The sequence below is a fragment of the Sebastes fasciatus genome, chromosome 15, assembly GCF_043250625.1.
Source record: "Sebastes fasciatus isolate fSebFas1 chromosome 15, fSebFas1.pri, whole genome shotgun sequence".
Taxonomy (NCBI): Eukaryota; Metazoa; Chordata; class Actinopteri; order Perciformes; family Sebastidae; genus Sebastes; species Sebastes fasciatus.
Window position 1 is genome coordinate 22275803 of NC_133809.1, and position 17616 is coordinate 22293418.

General features: G+C 38.1%; 1 protein-coding gene across 9 annotated transcripts; it reads left to right on the forward strand.

Moving 5' to 3' along the window:
• The first annotated feature begins 2332 nt into the window (after nt 1-2332).
• Nucleotides 2333-15456, forward strand: srrm1 (serine/arginine repetitive matrix 1). 9 transcript variants are annotated; one of them, XM_074661107.1, is made up of 17 exons: nt 2333-2491; nt 4360-4449; nt 5217-5339; nt 7625-7795; nt 7963-8057; nt 8163-8387; nt 8756-8941; nt 9068-9187; nt 9385-9593; nt 9888-9965; nt 11495-11581; nt 11788-11923; nt 12049-12135; nt 12221-12700; nt 12833-13019; nt 14287-14460; nt 14574-15456. In XM_074661107.1, the coding sequence occupies exons 1-17, from the start codon at nt 2471-2473 to the stop codon at nt 14583-14585; spliced, it is 2481 nt and encodes an 826-aa protein (XP_074517208.1). In that variant the 5' UTR covers nt 2333-2470; the 3' UTR covers nt 14586-15456. The 9 variants fall into 9 exon arrangements, with proteins under 9 accessions (XP_074517208.1, XP_074517205.1, XP_074517207.1 ...); XM_074661104.1 differs by having other exon boundaries at nt 14618-15456; XM_074661106.1 differs by having other exon boundaries at nt 14625-15456.
• The last annotated feature ends 2160 nt before the right edge of the window (nt 15457-17616 follow it).

The following is a 17616-nucleotide window of genomic DNA, read 5'->3' on the forward strand; positions in this document are numbered from 1 at the left end:
ATATAATTTACTCAAACAGCAGTGGTTATTGCAAATTCTTGAACTTCATGGATTCTACATGAAGAAGGTAATTTTACAACTGAGTGGGACATGATGGTGTTTAGGATGAAGCGGATAATAGTATTGCTTATGGTGTTAACTATAGGTACTATTTTAAGGTACTTGTATGTCTACTCTACTATATTTCAGGGAGAATTGTGGTATTTTTTTAGTCAACAACCTTTTATTTCATCAGCATAAATACCTTAATTTGCAAATTCAGATTTTACCTACAAAACACATGATCAACAAATACAATATGATGCACTGTTATAGACTCAACTACACAGCAGTTTATGAAGTAGTTAAAATTGTCACCACCTCGATAGCTACATTAAAAAAAAGCTGCTAACAAAAATAGATATTATGGGTGTTTCTGCAACTACGGGCATTTTTAAGTCCCAGCAGCGAAATTTGGGATTTATGTCAAAATTAGCAGCACAATGCATAATAAATATATACACAGTGTTATTACCTATCTTGACATAAAAAATAAATACTAAATAATGGTATTTAATCTAATTTATGAAGCATTTTATGGGTCCAAACACCACTTTTCTTCTGGAGTATTTATTGTGTGTCCTTACCATACAGCTTAGTAATTGTGTATTTTGAACTACATTTAAAAAATAACTTAATATTACTGTTGAATTCATGTATAGTAGATGTTAAGAGTCAAAGCTAACGTAGCAGACTTTGCTAGCTGCCATTCATCTGCAATAATTAGCAAAAATGTCTTTACCACAACAGCTTTAGGTGTTGTGGTAAAGACATTAGACATTAGAATTGCAATATCTGTCATAAAACACAACATATTTTAGATTTTTTTTTTGTGTATGAAGACTGACATCTATGATTACTGTCTACATTTTTTCAGGCTGTAGAGAAAATCATGAAGTCCCTTATTTAAAAAAAAAAAAAAAAGTTTTTATATCAATATTTACAATGATGCACAAAGCTTTATGAAAATTAATTTAAATGTCTTAAAAATATTATAGAAATTAAAAAGGAAAATGTATAAAATTAACATTTAGTGAAAACAAGTGTTTGAAACCATAAAAAACAAAGAAAAAAATTCAAATCTGAACCACTATATGTCATTTTGTGTATCTGTTTATATGTATTACGTACTCTGATGGTTAAAATTAAAATTCCGTAGGTTGATTTTTTTTTTCTTTATTTGGGAGAGTCAAAATTTACCATAGTTGCAGAAACACCTTTATATACAATAATAACAAACATATAAAATATGTATTTTTTTTATATACTTTATATATTTATTTTTTCTGTTTTTCCCAACTGCCATAAACCTCCTGAACTTTGACATCTCCTCTGTCTGAGTTGAACACATGCAATGTAAATGTGCAATAACACGTTGCTCACTTTTGTGTCACTTTTGTGCAATGTAAATACTGATGCTTTGCAATAATTATTTAATTATCTGATGGACACTTTGTGCAATAATCTGGCAAAACTGTAATCTGGCAAAACTGTCATCTCAACAATATACATATTGTATTTTTATAATTTATATTGTATTATCTTTTATATTTTTAATATTTATACTGCACTATCTCTTTTTTCAATTGTATTATCTTTTCATTAGCACCTATGGGATTGTCACAATCTAATTTTGGTGTACTACACCGGGGGTCTGCAAACTGCAGCTCTGGAGCCACATGCGGCTCTTTAGCTCCTCTCCAGTGGCTCCCTGAGGATTTATAAAAATGGAAAAATTAATAACTGTTTTTTGTTTACATTTCCATTTTTATTTATCATTGTTGTAGGTCTATGGTACAAAAGTACGACGGAGTATTAGGGCCACATTGAGGGGAAAAAAAATCATCTGAGATTTTGAGAATAAAGTCAGAATACTATGATAATAAAGTCATAAGTTTAAGAGAAAAAAGTCAGAATATTATAAAGTAGTAATTTTACGTGCTATTTTCTTTTTTTTCTCGTAAAGTTATGACTTTATTCTCATAATGTTTCTACTTTTTTTCACGTAATATGATGACTTTATTCTGGAAATCTCCGATTTTATTTCCCTCAATGTGGCCCTAATACTCCATAGTACATTGTCTCTTTGGCCCTCACTGCATTAGACTTATATACTATATACTTATAGTATATAGTATATAAACTTTGTTACCTTCATCACAATGCTCAAATGTTTTGTGGCTCCAGACAGATTTTTTTTTTTTTTTTCTGCCTAAAATGTCTCTTTTGATGGTAAAGGTTGCTGACCCCTGGGTTATAGTGTTCATAAACGAAGAGGATGTGCTCCTCTCCTCTCCGGTGATTAGAGTAGCTGCAGTGCTGGTCTCCTCCTCTAGAGGCGCACCCTTCATCCGGCTCTCCTCTCAGACTTTCACCGGAGACACGCACCGTCTTTCTCAACAGCGCCTGTTAACATCCATTTTCTCCGATAATGGACGCGGGATTCTTCCGCGTAAGTTCTTGGAAATTGACTTCAAACCTTTTAAGTGTCTTACTGATAAGTTGCATGTAGATATGTTGCTTGTTTGGAGCATTAATAAGCTGTGTTTAGGGTGTAAGGGCCAGTCAGACGTTAGTGGTAACGTTATGGTCCGGGCTCCGTCTATCACCTGATAAACGTTACTCGACAACAGCCGTGTTTCCACTCGGTTATCTCCACAGTTAACGCATCTTTACTAAATGAATGTTTGTTACCTTACAGCCTTATGTGACCATACATTGTCTACACGCCGTAGCTTTTCCACATTTATCTGCAAGACACACGCATTTGCAGGAAATAGACGAGCACAACCAAGCCAAGGCCTATAGAAGGAGGTTAAGACACGCGTCATATCTTTTGCGGGTAAACGCATGCGCAGTAAAAAAACGAGTTACGCTGCGCATGCTTAATACCCCTTACCCAAGAGCCGTGACCTAACCTCCTTTAATAGGCCTTTAACCGAGCTAGCTAACGTTAGCTCTCTGCTAATGCGTTAGCCTCGGCTGAAGATGGCGTCCGGGCGGTGCATCGTTTCTGTGTCGGATAGTCACGACCACTGCTGAGATAATAACGTTGGCTAGAATAAGTCAATGTGTATTTAAAATATAAAACGCCACTAAAATGTGACTTTTTATGTCCTGTCTCTGTGGCAGAGCTGTAGCCGGTGAAGATAGCCACGAGGCTAACATGCTACTATATTAGCATGTCTTGTTTCCCTTTGGAGGATTAAGTAGGCTAACTGTTAGCCTAGCCTAGCTAACGTTAGCTCGTTGCTATCGGTGTCATAACTGACTCAGTTTGACGTTGTGGTTATATAATAATAATAATAATAATACATTTATTGATATAGCACTTCTCAAAACAGATGTTACAAAGTGCTTCACAAGAGATAAATAAAGTAAAAGATATGGTAACTGCTTAAACACAACATCACAGAACATATCAATAACACGTGCGTCCAGAAACGGATGTATACATACAGATATGTATACCCTTCTACTTAAAGGAATGCTATATCCTAAAAAAATGTGTTTTCAAAAGTGTTTTAACAGTGGATACAGAGTTAGATGATCGTATCTCTATAGGAAGTGCATATCAGAGTTTAGGAGCCCTGACAGCAAAAGCCTGATCGCCTCTCCTCACAAAATTGGACCAGCATGAAGTAGCTGACCAGATGATCTCAGACCACGTACAGGCGTATAGGATGACAAGAGATCCATTATGTATTCTGGGGTCAGACCAAGTTGTGCTTTAAAAGTGTATGGTCACGTGAACGTAACTAATGTTTAAGCTTTCAACGTAACGCCATATGTTAGCACATGTATCAAAATTAACTTTAACTCAGTGTTTTGGTTTCTATGTCAATATCACTGGTCAAATACGTTACCAAGGAAGTTCTTTTGAAACTGAACTAAATAATGTGCGAAGGCATGTTTCAGGCATATATGCATGTAGATGTGATAGTCGACTTACATTAGATAGATAGATAGTAACTTTATTGATCCCGAGGGAAATTCAAGTTTCCAACATCACAGTTTCATTGTGCAAAACATGTTAGTAAAAAGGCAGTAAAAAAAGTTAGTAGTACAAAGTACAAAAAATATACCAGACATGAAAATACAAGGAGATGAAGAAAACTGTTAAAACTGAATATATTGCAGGATAACAGCTGCGATACACGACTATTAAAAAAAGTGAATATAGTGCATTATTATCTGTCCTGCAGACCGTCCTTCTTTGTATTTCCTCCTTTGTATAAGGATTTCCTGAGTCTGTCTGTGGAGCACTTGGGGAGCAGCAGCATAAGCCATCTAAGAGTCGATTGTTGATGTTTCTTTTAGGGTACAAGTGCGGAGCAAGACAACCGTTTCAGCAACAAGCAGAAGAAACTGCTGAAGCAGCTGAAGTTTGCAGAATGTCTGGACAAGAAGGTATATGATCATCCACATTTGTAATATGTTTTTTACACTGTGTCAGTACTCATTTCTTTCCCAAACAAACTTGTAGCCTTGAAAGATGTAATGACTAGTTAGTTTTGTGACGTGCAAGTCACTGTTGTCCTAACTCACACCAAATCCTGGCATCACATCACCACAGTCCTCAAAGACCTCCACTGGCTCCCTGTTTCCCACCGGATCACCTACAAAATCTTGACCCTCACCTACAAAGCCCTCCACCAACTTGCTCCCCCCCTACCTCGCTGACCTCCTCTTCCCCTACCGACCCCCATGGTCCCTCAGATCCACCTCAGCTGGTCTACTTTCCACCCCCAAGTCCAACCTCCACAGCTTTGGGGACAGAGCATTCTCCAGGGCAGCTCCCAAGCTTTGGAACTCCCTCCCACAACACATCAGAGACTCTGATTCCCTATTCCAGTCCCGCCTCAAGACCCATCTTTTCTCCTCTGCCTACTCCAAGCCCCCCCCTTACCCATTTGTCCGTGTGTATGTATGAGAGTGCGCCTGTGTTGTCGTTTTTCTGCTGTTTGTTTCACACCGTTTCCCCCTATAGTGTAAAGCGTCTTTGCGTCCCTGAAAAAAGCTATATAAGTTGAATTTATTATTATTATTATTATTATTATTATAAAGATTAATTTTTGATCGCATGAAACTGTGAAACACATGGACGCTGTAGCCTCAGGTCATTTAGTCATTGATTGTCTTTACTAACTGCCATGGGTTGCTTGTTTTACCACCAGGTGGACATGACCAAAGTGAACCTGGAAGTCATCAAACCTTGGATTACTCAGCGAGTGACAGAGATTCTGGGGTTCGAGGATGACGTCGTCATAGAGTTCATATTTAACCAGCTTGAGGATAAGGTAATGTCTTAAATGTGTTTATGTTTTGTTTTTTCAAAGCTATCATAAATTTGAGGGCATTGTTTAGTCAGTAAGAAGGGATATAAGCAAATGATTGCACATCCTAGTCAAATTGAAATTGAATGGGTAAAGTTACAATTGGTGTAAATCTGATTGATAATGACATAACTATGTTTTGCTGTTATGTGACAAAGTGCCTATATTCAGCAAACTTCTAATGATGATGTGATTTATGATTTAAAAGGCCTGAACCAATATGGATGTTATACCTTGCATCAGAAGTATAGCACCAACACCTAATTAGCTCTCTCCTGAGCCCAAAGTCACTGAGCCCAACTCTCCCTTCATGATGCAGTGTGTGGTTTGAGGTGAGTTATATGCAGGGATTACCAATATTATGTCAGTGAAAGACACACCTGAACAATGCCATAATCATGTTCCGTAGGTATTTGCAGTGCATAATTTTAACTGCCCAGATCCCTTTAAATGTAACTGGAATTATAGGCTGAAAGTAGGGAGGGTTTAACAATTTGCCACAGCCTATTGTTAAGAGTAATGGGTCTCCTACACATTCTTTAAAGAGTAACTTTAGGAGTATTTTAACACCAAGCTGAAAAGTATCGTTTCACTGCCACCTCCTGAGTTTCATGTCTTTTGCAATTTCGTTGGGTGTGGTCAGAAGTGTCTTCTGTTGCACTTGTAACCACACCTTACAGTGATGTGAGGGTGCCATGAACACACACCAGGTCACTAGCAAGCTGAGAACTTCAATCTCTGGAGGTCAACAAAAAACATCTGATTTTGAGTTATCTGTAACGAATTGGTTAAACCTCTGACAGCACTCGGCATCTCAGTTGCGTGCCGTCAGATGTGCAACACGTTTGAGATTATTAAACCTAAACGATACTTTTCTGTTTGGTACTAAGTTGCTCTTTAAACTGGAATGCCATTGAAATATCTTTAATGGTCATGTTTTTGACCATAACAAAATCCTTCTTGCCAGTAGAGCTGTAATGCTGAGCCCCACTGATGTTATGTATTTCATTTTTGATAATTTAATTGTGCATGTTCTTCATCCCATGGTCTATTGGCTATTTTATTTAAGTAGAGTTTCCTTTATTTAATTATAATGTGTACCCCACTGATATGTCAAACCACTTGGGATGTCTGGGTAATGGGTAATTTCCATTGCACCGGCTTCCTTTTGGAAATAGGAAACAGGTAATTTATACAAAGTACCCTTTAGACTATTAAAGAATTCCATCCCATAGTTTACTTCAATGCAAGTTTTAGTATATATGCATATAACCCACGTTAATGACTTTCATTCTCCTAAGATGCTAAATACCACATATTTATTTAATAATAGCATATGTGACACCAGCACTGCACATAAAATTATATCATTTTTTGATCTTTTCATTTGATCTTTTGCTTGCCATAGCTTTTGGGGGGTGGGTCGGGCTGTTACAGCTAAGTTTAAAGGGCACTTTTGCATAATGGTAAAAAAGTGAAATTGAATTGAGATTACGGCATCTCACAATAATTCTATCAGTTGTTGAAATAAAACTCCTTTTTTTGTGTAACTGTGTACTCATTATTGCTTGTTCGTCTCTTGCAATTTAGATAAATGATATAACATTAAGCTCAAGGTGGTTGAGTCTCAAGCAGTAGGGAGGCGGAAGCAAGCCAAGGGAGCTCCGTGCCCACTGATCCCACGGGACTCACTGAAGACACCGGAACTGTACTTGCAGTGTTGGGTTTTAATGCACTCTGTATTGTGGCTATTTGTTTTAACTCCTGAAGTGTAGACTGTGGGGAGACTGGAGATCAAGGGGTGGGTAGGGACACACATGTAAAGTAGTGGGGATAGTACTGAGGAAATCAAATAATGACAATTTGTTTTGTGTTATTGATTGTATATTTTGTGAATAACAATCAGAAATTGGTATAACAGCAATATTGCATGCCGTTTTTATATCACTAGATATGTCTCCCCTCAGCTAGCTCGCATTCTCAGTTTGATGAGTTTGTGAGTATGATTTAAATCAGTCACACATTTATTTTGATAGGTTATTGAATCAAGTATTGGACCCAGGTATGTTAAGTATTCTAGTCAGTGTCTTACATGTTTTGAGTAAGGTTAATTACATAGTCACAGGTATAGTTTACTGAGGACTAGAGGGTAGGCAGGATCCTAATACCCCCCTCTGATATTTTTTCTTCCATTATTTAAATGGCCGTATGGTTTTTTTTTTTCTCCCCCCTTCGTGTGTGTGTTACAGCACCCGGATAGCAAGATGATGCAGATCAACCTGACGGGCTTCCTGAATGGGAAGAATGCCAGAGAGTTCATGAGGGACCTGTGGCCCCTGCTGCTGAGTGCCCAGGAGAACATTGCTGGCATCCCCTCTGCTTTTCTGGAACAGAAGAAAGAGGAAATTAAACAGAGACAGGTGAGCTTCTCCCCAAGGTGAATTTGGCAAATCATCTTTCTTAGCTGTTATGAAGGTCATGGATCTGTGGTTGACACCCCAGAAGACAGTATATACAGTAAACATTGCAGGATAGAACATATATTGTTGGTGATAGTGATGGGATTTTTTTCCCCCATTTCCCGTAGATTGAACAGGAGAAGCTAGCTTCTCTGAAGAAGGTTGATGACGAAAAGAAGGAAAAGGACATGAGAGAGAGGGCTCAGTCAAAAAGCCCAAGGAGGTAAGAAAAATATGTCTTCAATATTTGCACCGGTGGACAGAAGTTGGATTTGTGTATTTATCACAGGACATGAAAACAAATTCCGTTTTCTTCTTCTCTGTCCAGGCGGAAGACAAGGTCACCATCACCACGGCGAAGGTCGCCAGTGAAGCGGGAAAGGAAACGCAGTGCCTCGCGCTCCCCAAGACGCAAACCCAGTCCAGTTGGTGGCAGTTCACCCCCTCCACCCCTGATGCAGCTGCCCACGAAACCTCTGGAGCAGCTTGTGGAGCCAGATACATTGGCAAGAGCCCTGCCAGAACCAGTCATCCAAGAAATTCCTCCCACCTGGTTTGTAGAATACTTGAAATTTACCATTTTGTCTGGGATACAAAGTCAGTAGTTATTTGTTCTTAATGTTAATTTTAGTTTCGTATCCACTTGATTTTTTTTTTTGATTTTTTTTTTTTGTATTCCATGTCAGTTTTATTTGAGTCGTACTTTTTTCAATTTCTTCCACATTAGTCTTTTCACACAGGGTTAATTTGAGGGGGTTGTTTTTTGTAGAAGTACACTGGAAACCAAAAGTAATATTTATCCATAGTTATTTGAGTTTAGCTTGGAAACGATTAGTATAATACTGAAGTTTTGATTTGAGATATAAAAAAATAACATGAAGTGTAACATTGAGAATTTAAACTTCTTCCTCTGGCCTGCAGTGACACAGTTGTGGAGGTGGTGAAACCAGACCCAGTGACTGAAGTCAAAGAACCTTCGCCAGAGAAGACTCATAAGAAAGAGGAAAGGCCAAGATCTCGGGAAAGGGAGAAGGACACCAGGAGGGATAGACCTCACCACCGTTCTCGTTCTCATTCCCGCACTCGCAGGCGACGTTCCCGTTCCAGGTAAATTCTAAGTTATAATGTTGTCCTCTGGTTCTTCAAAAGTGATCTTGTGTAAATTCAAGAACTTCAAAGTTCTTAAACATAGAAAAGAGTTCAAATCTTCTCTCCCTCTATACCCCATTTCAGATCTTACTCACCTCGTAGAAGGCCGAGTCCCAGGAGGAGGATGTCTCCTCGTCGTCGGAGCCCCCCTAGACGTGGCCCCCCCAGCTCCAGACACAGACATAGACGCTCCCCTGTCCGCAGGTCAGTGGCCGCAACCTTGTGGTTAAAGGAACAATCATTAAGTCTTACATGCTTAGTTCCTCTATGACATCTTCCTATTTTTATTATTTTACTGGCCACCTTGTGTTACAGTAGATCTGGGCCATTCAGAAGATGTGGGACCAGCTTTTCCCTTTGAGAATAAGCTTTAATGTTGTTACTGTGTTTGTGTCCTGCAGGAGGCGCTCCCGCTCTGCTTCATCCTCTGGCAGCAGCTCCTCCAACTCTCGCTCACCTAAAAAAGCAGTGAAAAGAATATCTAACACGCCACCCCGAAAACAGGTCCATCACCCTGACAACACCATAAGCCCTGCAGGGAAGGACAGACGATCACCATCTCCACGAGCCAGAAGGGGCAGAGGCTCTGCATCGCCAGCCAGATCATCTGGTAGGATTTTTATAAGTTTTTCATTGCTCATAATAATATTTACATATTTGGCTCATACTGACAACCACATGATAATTTCAGCTCCTCAGCTCCTTCTGTGTTTTAGAAATTAGATTTCATTATTTAAAATCTAGTGATGCTTAAATTCTTTTGTAAAAATGAGGTTACAGAGAGCAAAATTATTCCTGTGCATTTAAAGTGTGCCTAATTTTAGGAGCCGTTATTTCAAGAGCTATAGCAAAAGAGTATGATTATCGTAAGTGCATCTATAAATCTTGGCGTCTTGTTTTTCAGGTTTAAAACGTAAATCAGGAGGACGGGGTGATTCTCCATCTGATACCAAGCCCAGACCTTCTGAAGGGTCTGAGTCAGGTAAGCGTTAAATTATGTCTGTTTAAAGAACTGTATTGGCCCGTCTCTTCACGGCTCACAAACTGTGATGACCGGCCTCGTATGGGGTTCCCAGACACTTTTTGTCAGGTCCGTTTGCCTCAGTTTTCAGCAGGAAGGGACACGATGGCAGATGTTCTTTTACCATACTTGGTGTAAACAATATGTGCCATGACAAATTTCCTAATTTTAGTCATTGTGCCAATAACATGAAAAGGATTTGGGAAAATGCACTACAAGCTAAGATGAGCAGAAAAAAAGTTGATTTCCAGGGTTTTGTGTGAAAATTAATATTTTCCCTTTAGTTCGGTATCAGTTTTTTTGATAGAAATGATTGTAGACCATAGCAAATACTTTTTTTTGCGATGGAACCTTGTTATAGTAGTTTGTTAAGCTGCTTTGGTAATTGTGTTTTGATCCCCCTTAGAGTATGAATACAAACAGTGAACAACGACATGATGAAACACACTTTATACTAACACAAAGGACAATAGTAGTTTAAATCTATGGTCAAATTGCATTATGCACTATCCAAAATGTTCTCCAGGTAAATGGGAACAAAACTGAAGTCATTGTTTTTGGGGCCAAAGAAAGACTGTTCTTACCATAACAATCTGTCCTTGAAGAGTAAAATCAAGTTAGAAATCTTGGTGTCATTCTGGATTCAGACGTAAGTTTCAGTAGTCACATTAAATCAATAACAAAATCAGCCTTCTACTACCTTAAAAACATTGCAAGGATCAGAGACTCAATGTTGATCTAGAGAAACTTGTACATGCTTTCATCTCTAGCAGGCTGGATTACTGCAATGGGCTGTTCACAGGTCTGTCAGCAATCAGACAGCTTCAGCTCATCCAGAATGCTGCTGCCAGGGTTGTAACAAAGACCGAAAAGACTCAGCATATAACTCCAGTTCTCAGATCACTACATTGGCTACCAGTTTCTCACAGGATCAACTTCAAAATTCTATTGCTTGTCCATAAATCACTCAACGGTATAGGTCCAAGATATTTATCAGATCTCCTGACCCAGTACAAACCTTGCAGACATCTCAGATTGGCTAGCTCTGGACTACTGGCTGTTCCCAGGGTTAAAACTAAATGTGGTGACGCTGCCTTTAGCGTCTATGCTGCTCAAATGTGGAACAAACTGCCAGAAAAGCTAAGACTAGAGACAATGCGGACTGCCTTCAAATCCAAGCTTAAGACCTACCTGTTTACCGTTGCTTTCAATTAAGTTTGTTTTATTGTTCTTATTGTGTGCTTTTGCCTGTTCGCTTTTATTGTTTTTATTCTATGTGCTTTTGCTTGCTTGCTTTTATTGTTTTTTTTATCATTTGTTTCCTGTACAATCTGTAAAGCACTTTAGGTGGAAATGTGCTATATAAATAAATTTGCCTTACCTATACCATGTAGACACCTAATAATAAATCAAGACACAGGAATATAAATCTTTTTTTCTGTATTATCGAACTTTTCCACTGATGAGACACTCAATGCTCTACATTTCAGAGGAGGATAAAAATGAGAAAGGGGCAACAGCAGATTCCGTGCAGCAGCGACGTCAGTATCGCAGGCAGAATCGACAGACGTCCTCAGGTTATAATCGTTTTTATCCCCGTTCTGTCCTCTCCCATACCCAACCCCTCTTTCTCTAACAAAAGTCTCTGTCCATGTCATCTTGCCCTCATCGTCTCATGGACTTTTGAAGCTGTTGCCTAACCTCAACCTTGGTGTTTTTTCCTCACCTCATACAGTTAAGGCTACAATGAAACAATTGTTGATCTCTGTCTGGTTTGTTTCAGATACAGGTTCTACCTCCTCCGAAGACGAGGGGCCCAAGAGACCAACAGCGGGGCCTGGCGCCAGAAATGGGGAAGTCCGTAGGAGACGCAGCCGTACACCCTCCCCACGGAGGCGACACAGAGATGCTTCTCCAAGGTTGGACACTTAGCACAGTACCTATTTTTATCTGAATGATTTGACTTGATCAAATGTTGATGTTCTAAATTGACCATATTCTGTGTTGTTCGTAAGTATTTATTTTTGTGTTTGTACCCCTTCAGGAAAAGACGTTCTCCGTCTCTTGGACGCAGACGTCGCACCCCATCTCCCCCACGACGTCGCAGATCTCCCTCTCCTCCTAGACGAAGGTATAGGCATCTTCATTTTATCTCTAGAGCCATCATTTGAATATTAATAACCTGACAACTGACAATAACATTTGGTGCTTCCCAGGTCTCCTTCCCCACCTCCCCGTCGTCGCTCTCCATCCCCCAGACGATATTCTCCCCCCATCCAGCGTCGCTACAGCCCCTCACCTTTGCCTCCACAGAAGAGGAAGCTGTCTAGCTCTCCCACAAAACGCCCTTCTCCAGCTCCCAAGCGGCGCGTCTCCAGGTCCCCCAAGCGCAGAAGTCCTCCTGCTCAAAGGAGACGCACGTCTCCATCGTCCTCTCCACCCAGACACAGGAGGAGCCCCATGTTGCCTTCTGTCAGGCCAAGCAGGGATACACGATCCCCTGTTGCAGCAGCCAGCCGCCTCTCCCCGTCCCCTGCAAACCGCAGTCGCCCTGTTAGGGGTTCCACCAGTCCTCAGGGACGTTTTGAAACCTCCAGTACATCTCCATCTAACCAGCGGAGACAGCAGTCCCCTTCACACAGTGGCAAACCCATCCGCAGAGTGTCCCGCACCCCAGAGCCACGCAACAACCAGAGGTAAGCAAGGCACATAGCATTCATCTCCGTTATGATTATGTCAGAATAATGCAGTTTACATTTTTTGTATTCTATAACCTGTTTTTACATGTGCCATTGCCCTTTTGAACGTCACCTTTGTCCTCTCCACAGACCATCTCCAAGTCCCCAGCCTATGAGGAGAGCATCCTCCAGATCCAGATCTGTTTCCCCTCAACCAGCAGCTCAGAAACGTCCAGTCCCTGCATCTGCCTCCCCCTCACCGTCTCGCTCAGCCAGTGGGTCTCCACCACCAGCCAAGAAAGCCAGCAGTGGTTCCGGCAGTCAGTCCCCAAGCAAGGTTTGATATTTAAACTTATTGACTAAAATGGGAGTCTAAGATCAGCAGTATACTGTATATACTAGGGATGTCATGATACCAGAAATTTAGGAGTCGACACCAATAACGGTGAAATTCCACTATTCTTGATACCAATTTGATACCACGGTAAAAAACAGAAGTAAAACAATAAATACCATGTACTTCAACAGCCATTCCTTTATTACCGTTTTATAACTGTTTTTTGTTAGAAAGTTAAACGGGTCATAATTCCTTCTCTATTATCTATTTTATATTGCTATAAATCAATGGTACCTCTCGTATTGGAATCAGCAGGACGAGAGCTAGTTAACGTTAGCTGGTAGCAGCCGGTGAGCAGCACAAGTCCTGCACTTAGCTAACGGCTAACGTTAACTAGCTCTCGTCCTGCTGATTTCAACACGGAGTTGTTGTTCATAATGTAACATTATCAGGGGAAAATTATTAATTAGTCTGAACTACTATCGTCCCCATGACACATCAATAATTAGTTTACTGCATCCCAAACACATTTTCTATCGTCCCCAGGAAAATGGGACGCCGTTTGTCTCGAGCCCTGACGGTACCTGTGGTATTGTAGAAAAACGAGTACCGTCATGTTTTCAGAATTTTGGCACAGACTTGGTACCAAAGTATTGGTTCTTATGACATTCCTAATATATACAGTTTCATAACTTGAGTCTTGAATATTATGGGTATTTTTGGACAGTCTGCATTCTGGAAAACAATGTAAAAATACAATGCGTATCAAATTAGTATGTGTCCTGTAACAGGTGGCACTTTAAATTCTTGTTTTGTTGGATGATGTTGAATTGAAAGTATGCAGGTACCTTGCATTTGTGTAAATGGGCATGCAGCAATCAAAACTGTCTTAGTATGATTATATTAGCCATCATTATCTTGCCGTCCCACCATCATCTCAATAATTCCTTCAATGAATTGGAAATATACAGTATTGTGAACTTTATTGTAAAGATAAATATGCAACCCCATCACTTAAATGTTTTTAATCACCTTGATTACTGAGAGTCCTTGAATGCATTCTGAACCTCTAAAAGAAAGTTAATAGATTGTTAAAAAAATACCTGGAAATTGAATCTTAAAGTAAGTGGGAACCCTGTTGTGGCATAATCCATCTTTGGCACAGCAATACTTCAAACATCATTCCTGTGATGTTGTTTGTGGTGTTATTTATTAGCACCGTTAACGTTGCTCTCATAAAAATCTTTGTTTCTTTGTTTTATTGCAGAATTCCGACGTTGACGGTAGTGGAAAGAAAAAGAAGAAGAAGAAGGAAAAGAAACACAAGAAAGAGAAGAAACACAAGAAGCACAAGAAGCACAAGAAGGAGAAGAGTGGTGCCACTGTGACCGGAGATGTACATGAAAACCACGGCGTGGAGGAGGATGGAGAGTCAAGAAAGGTGATGTCTAGTTTCTGTGTTTTTTAGCTACCAAGGCATTGTGCTTTCTGCTCAACAGTTGTTGATATGATTTTGCTGTTTGTCACGCACCAACATTCTTTATTTGTGTCCAGGTGGCAAGTTGAGAGGCGTGTGTTTCATGCTGTTTTTCGTTTAGGAATCAGACAGTGAAGTAGATGACAGCTTAGATGACCTGGAGAAGCACCTGAGAGAGAAAGCCCTACGCTCCATGAGGAAGGCCCAATTGTCTCCATCACAGATGTCCTGAAAACAAAGGGGCTTTCTCACATGTGAATTTTCCACTCACTCTTGATGTTTGTCATCAACCTGGTTCAGCTTTAGAATGTACAAATTGTTAAATCTTGAGTCTTTTTTTTTTTTTGTTTTCTTTTTACTGGTTTGGTACATTCTGAAGAGTGTGTTTCATTAAGAGCTTGATTTGTCAGTTAGTGTATTATCTTAACTGTAAAGAAGCTTGTGTTGTCCATAATTTTAAATTGTTGAGCGGGGTAACGGTTTAATCTCAGAGGTTTGAGTTGGGCAGGTTTAAGATACTTTCCACAGCCTACAATAGATTCCATTGAGAAATGATTGCATGTGCAGTGATTGTCTCTGATGTGCATGAACCACTGATCTTATGGAGTGTAGAGAAAAACCCAACATACAGTAACATACTGTTACTCTTGCCTTTTAGTAGTGGAAACTGTTAAGAGGCCGTAACAGAATGTCTTGTCCCATATTGTAACTTAAGAGAGGTGTTTAGCATTGTTTAACCTGCTGTTTTTTCTGACTTTGAAATTGTCTTGTTTTAAGACTAAAACAACCTGATGTGATAACAGAGTATGCTTTAATTTTTCCAAATGGATTGATATGCAATTTTATGTTGACACCCCTTGCACCAAGCTAATCTCTGTGGGACTGCGATATGATTTGTATTTAGTACCCCTGGCTCTTGTCATCCTGTCATCCTTTCAGAATTAAAACCTTTTTATAGGATTTGTGTTTTCCTTTATTTTTTTGTCATTTCTATTTTTGATGGGATCTGTCAAACTGACACATAATTTAATTTAGGAAATATAAATTAAGAAAGAGTTAATTATTGGGTTGGGATGATGCGTAATAACTGAAATGAGACATGAGCGACCCACGGGACCTGCAAACTCAAAACCTACCACTGCACATCATGCCTCAGCATATTTAATAACGGAATTTGTTCATTGTAGCTAAAACAAACTTTTAATTTACTTACACACTAGCATTAGTTAATTATGAAAATCCCAGTTGCCAATCTAAATTTGTTTCTGTAATTCTTTCACACCAGTGAAAGTTAATCACTGTCTGATTTTAATGATAAAATGGCAAGTAATATTGTGGAAAACTGGACAAAGCACAATGCATTGTATATAACTAAACAAATATGGAGTAGTCGGATAAAAAATACTACATGCAAATTAAAGTAAAGTGAATGCCTAGATTAAAGTAAATTAGCTAATTTGCTAAAACAGAAAAAGAAACCTTTAAAAATCTTTAATGAGTTTTTTTAAAAGGGAAAATGTAGTGCTGGTTTGAGATCAAAATAGTCTTATTTATTGACAAAAAGCAGTTTGGTTGATATTCCCTGGAGTGCAAAAAAAAAAAATTGGAAAATAAAAAAAATATATAGATATCTATTTTTTGCAAATGAAGCCTTCAAATGATGAAAGAAATATCTTTACTGACTTTTTTTAAGGGAAAATGTGATGGAGATTAAAATGGTCTTATTTATTGACAAAAAAGCAGTTTGGTTGATATTCCCTGGAGTGCAAAAAAAAGGGAAATTAATTAAAAGATATATAGATATCTATTTTTGCAAATGATGAATAAAGAAATATCTAATGTGTTTTAAAGGGGAAATGTAGTGCTGGATGGAGGATTAAAATGGTTTTATTTATTGACAAAAAAACAGTTTGGTTGATATTCCTTGGAGTGCAAAGAAACGGGTAAATAAATTAAAAAATATATCTATTTTTGCAAATGAAGCCTTCAAATAATGAATAATTTTTTTATACTATCCCTTTTTTCGAGGTTGTTTTCATATATGCAATTTACAGTTCGTAATTACCATAGTTTATAAACCAATTTTTAAGTAGTTGAGCTTATAGACAAACTCATGTACACTAGAGAAAACAACTTCAACAATCAAAATTTAAATAAAATTAAGAAAGGAAATAATAATGATAAAAAGAAAGAATAGAGTTTAAAAAAAAGAAAAAACCCTAAACAATAATAATACAAAAATAAGATCGTAATAATAAATTAAATAAACAAATAAGTTAATAGAAAAAAGGGGGGGGGGGGGGGGGGCAAATATTTACATTGGCACATACACTGACTTTTTTAAAGGGGAAATGCAGTGCTGGATGGAGGATTAAAGTGGTCTTATTTATTGACAAAAAAAAGCAGTTTGGTTGATGTTCCCTGGAGTGCAAAAACAAAAGGGAAAATAAATTAAAAAATATATCTATTTTTGTAAATGAACTCTTCAAATGATGAATAAAGAAATATCTTTACTGAGTTTTTTAAAGGGAAAATGTAGTGCTGGTTGGGGGATTAAAATGGTCTCATTTATTGACAAAAAGCAGTTTGGCTGATATTCCCCGGAGCACAATAAAAAAGTAAAATAAATTAAAAAAATATAAAGATACCTTTTTTTTGGATATGAAGCCTTCAAATGACGAATAAAGAAATATCTACTGAGTTTTTTATTTATTTATTATTTTTATATATACTTTATTTTTTCCCTTTTTTCGTGGTTGTTTTCATACATGCAATTTACAGTTAGTAATTACAATAGTTTATCAACCAATTTTTAAGTAGACAAACTCATTAAGCACACTTGAGAAAAAACAACTTCAACATTCAAAATTGAAATAAAATTAAGAAAAGAAATAATAATAATAATAATAATAATTAAAAAAAAGAATAAAGTTAAAAAAAAACACAAAAAAAACAATAAAATAATAATAATAATACAAAAATAAGAGAGTAATAATAAATTAAATAAACAAATAAGTTAATAGAAAATAAGCACATACACTGAGTTTTTTTTTAAAGGGGAAAATGTAGTGCTGGATGGAGATAAAAAAATAAATAATGTTATTGCTTGACAAAAAGCAA

Excerpts from the sequence above, each read along its gene's own strand:
- srrm1 (XM_074661104.1), top strand. The coding sequence starts at position 2,471 with ATGGACGCGGGATTCTTCCGC. Across the intron at positions 9,188-9,384 it reads AGACGCTCCCCTGTCCGCAG|GAGGCGCTCCCGCTCTGCTT; the intron begins GTCAGTGGCCGC and ends TGTGTCCTGCAG. Across the intron at positions 11,582-11,787 it reads GAATCGACAGACGTCCTCAG|ATACAGGTTCTACCTCCTCC; the intron begins GTTATAATCGTT and ends GGTTTGTTTCAG.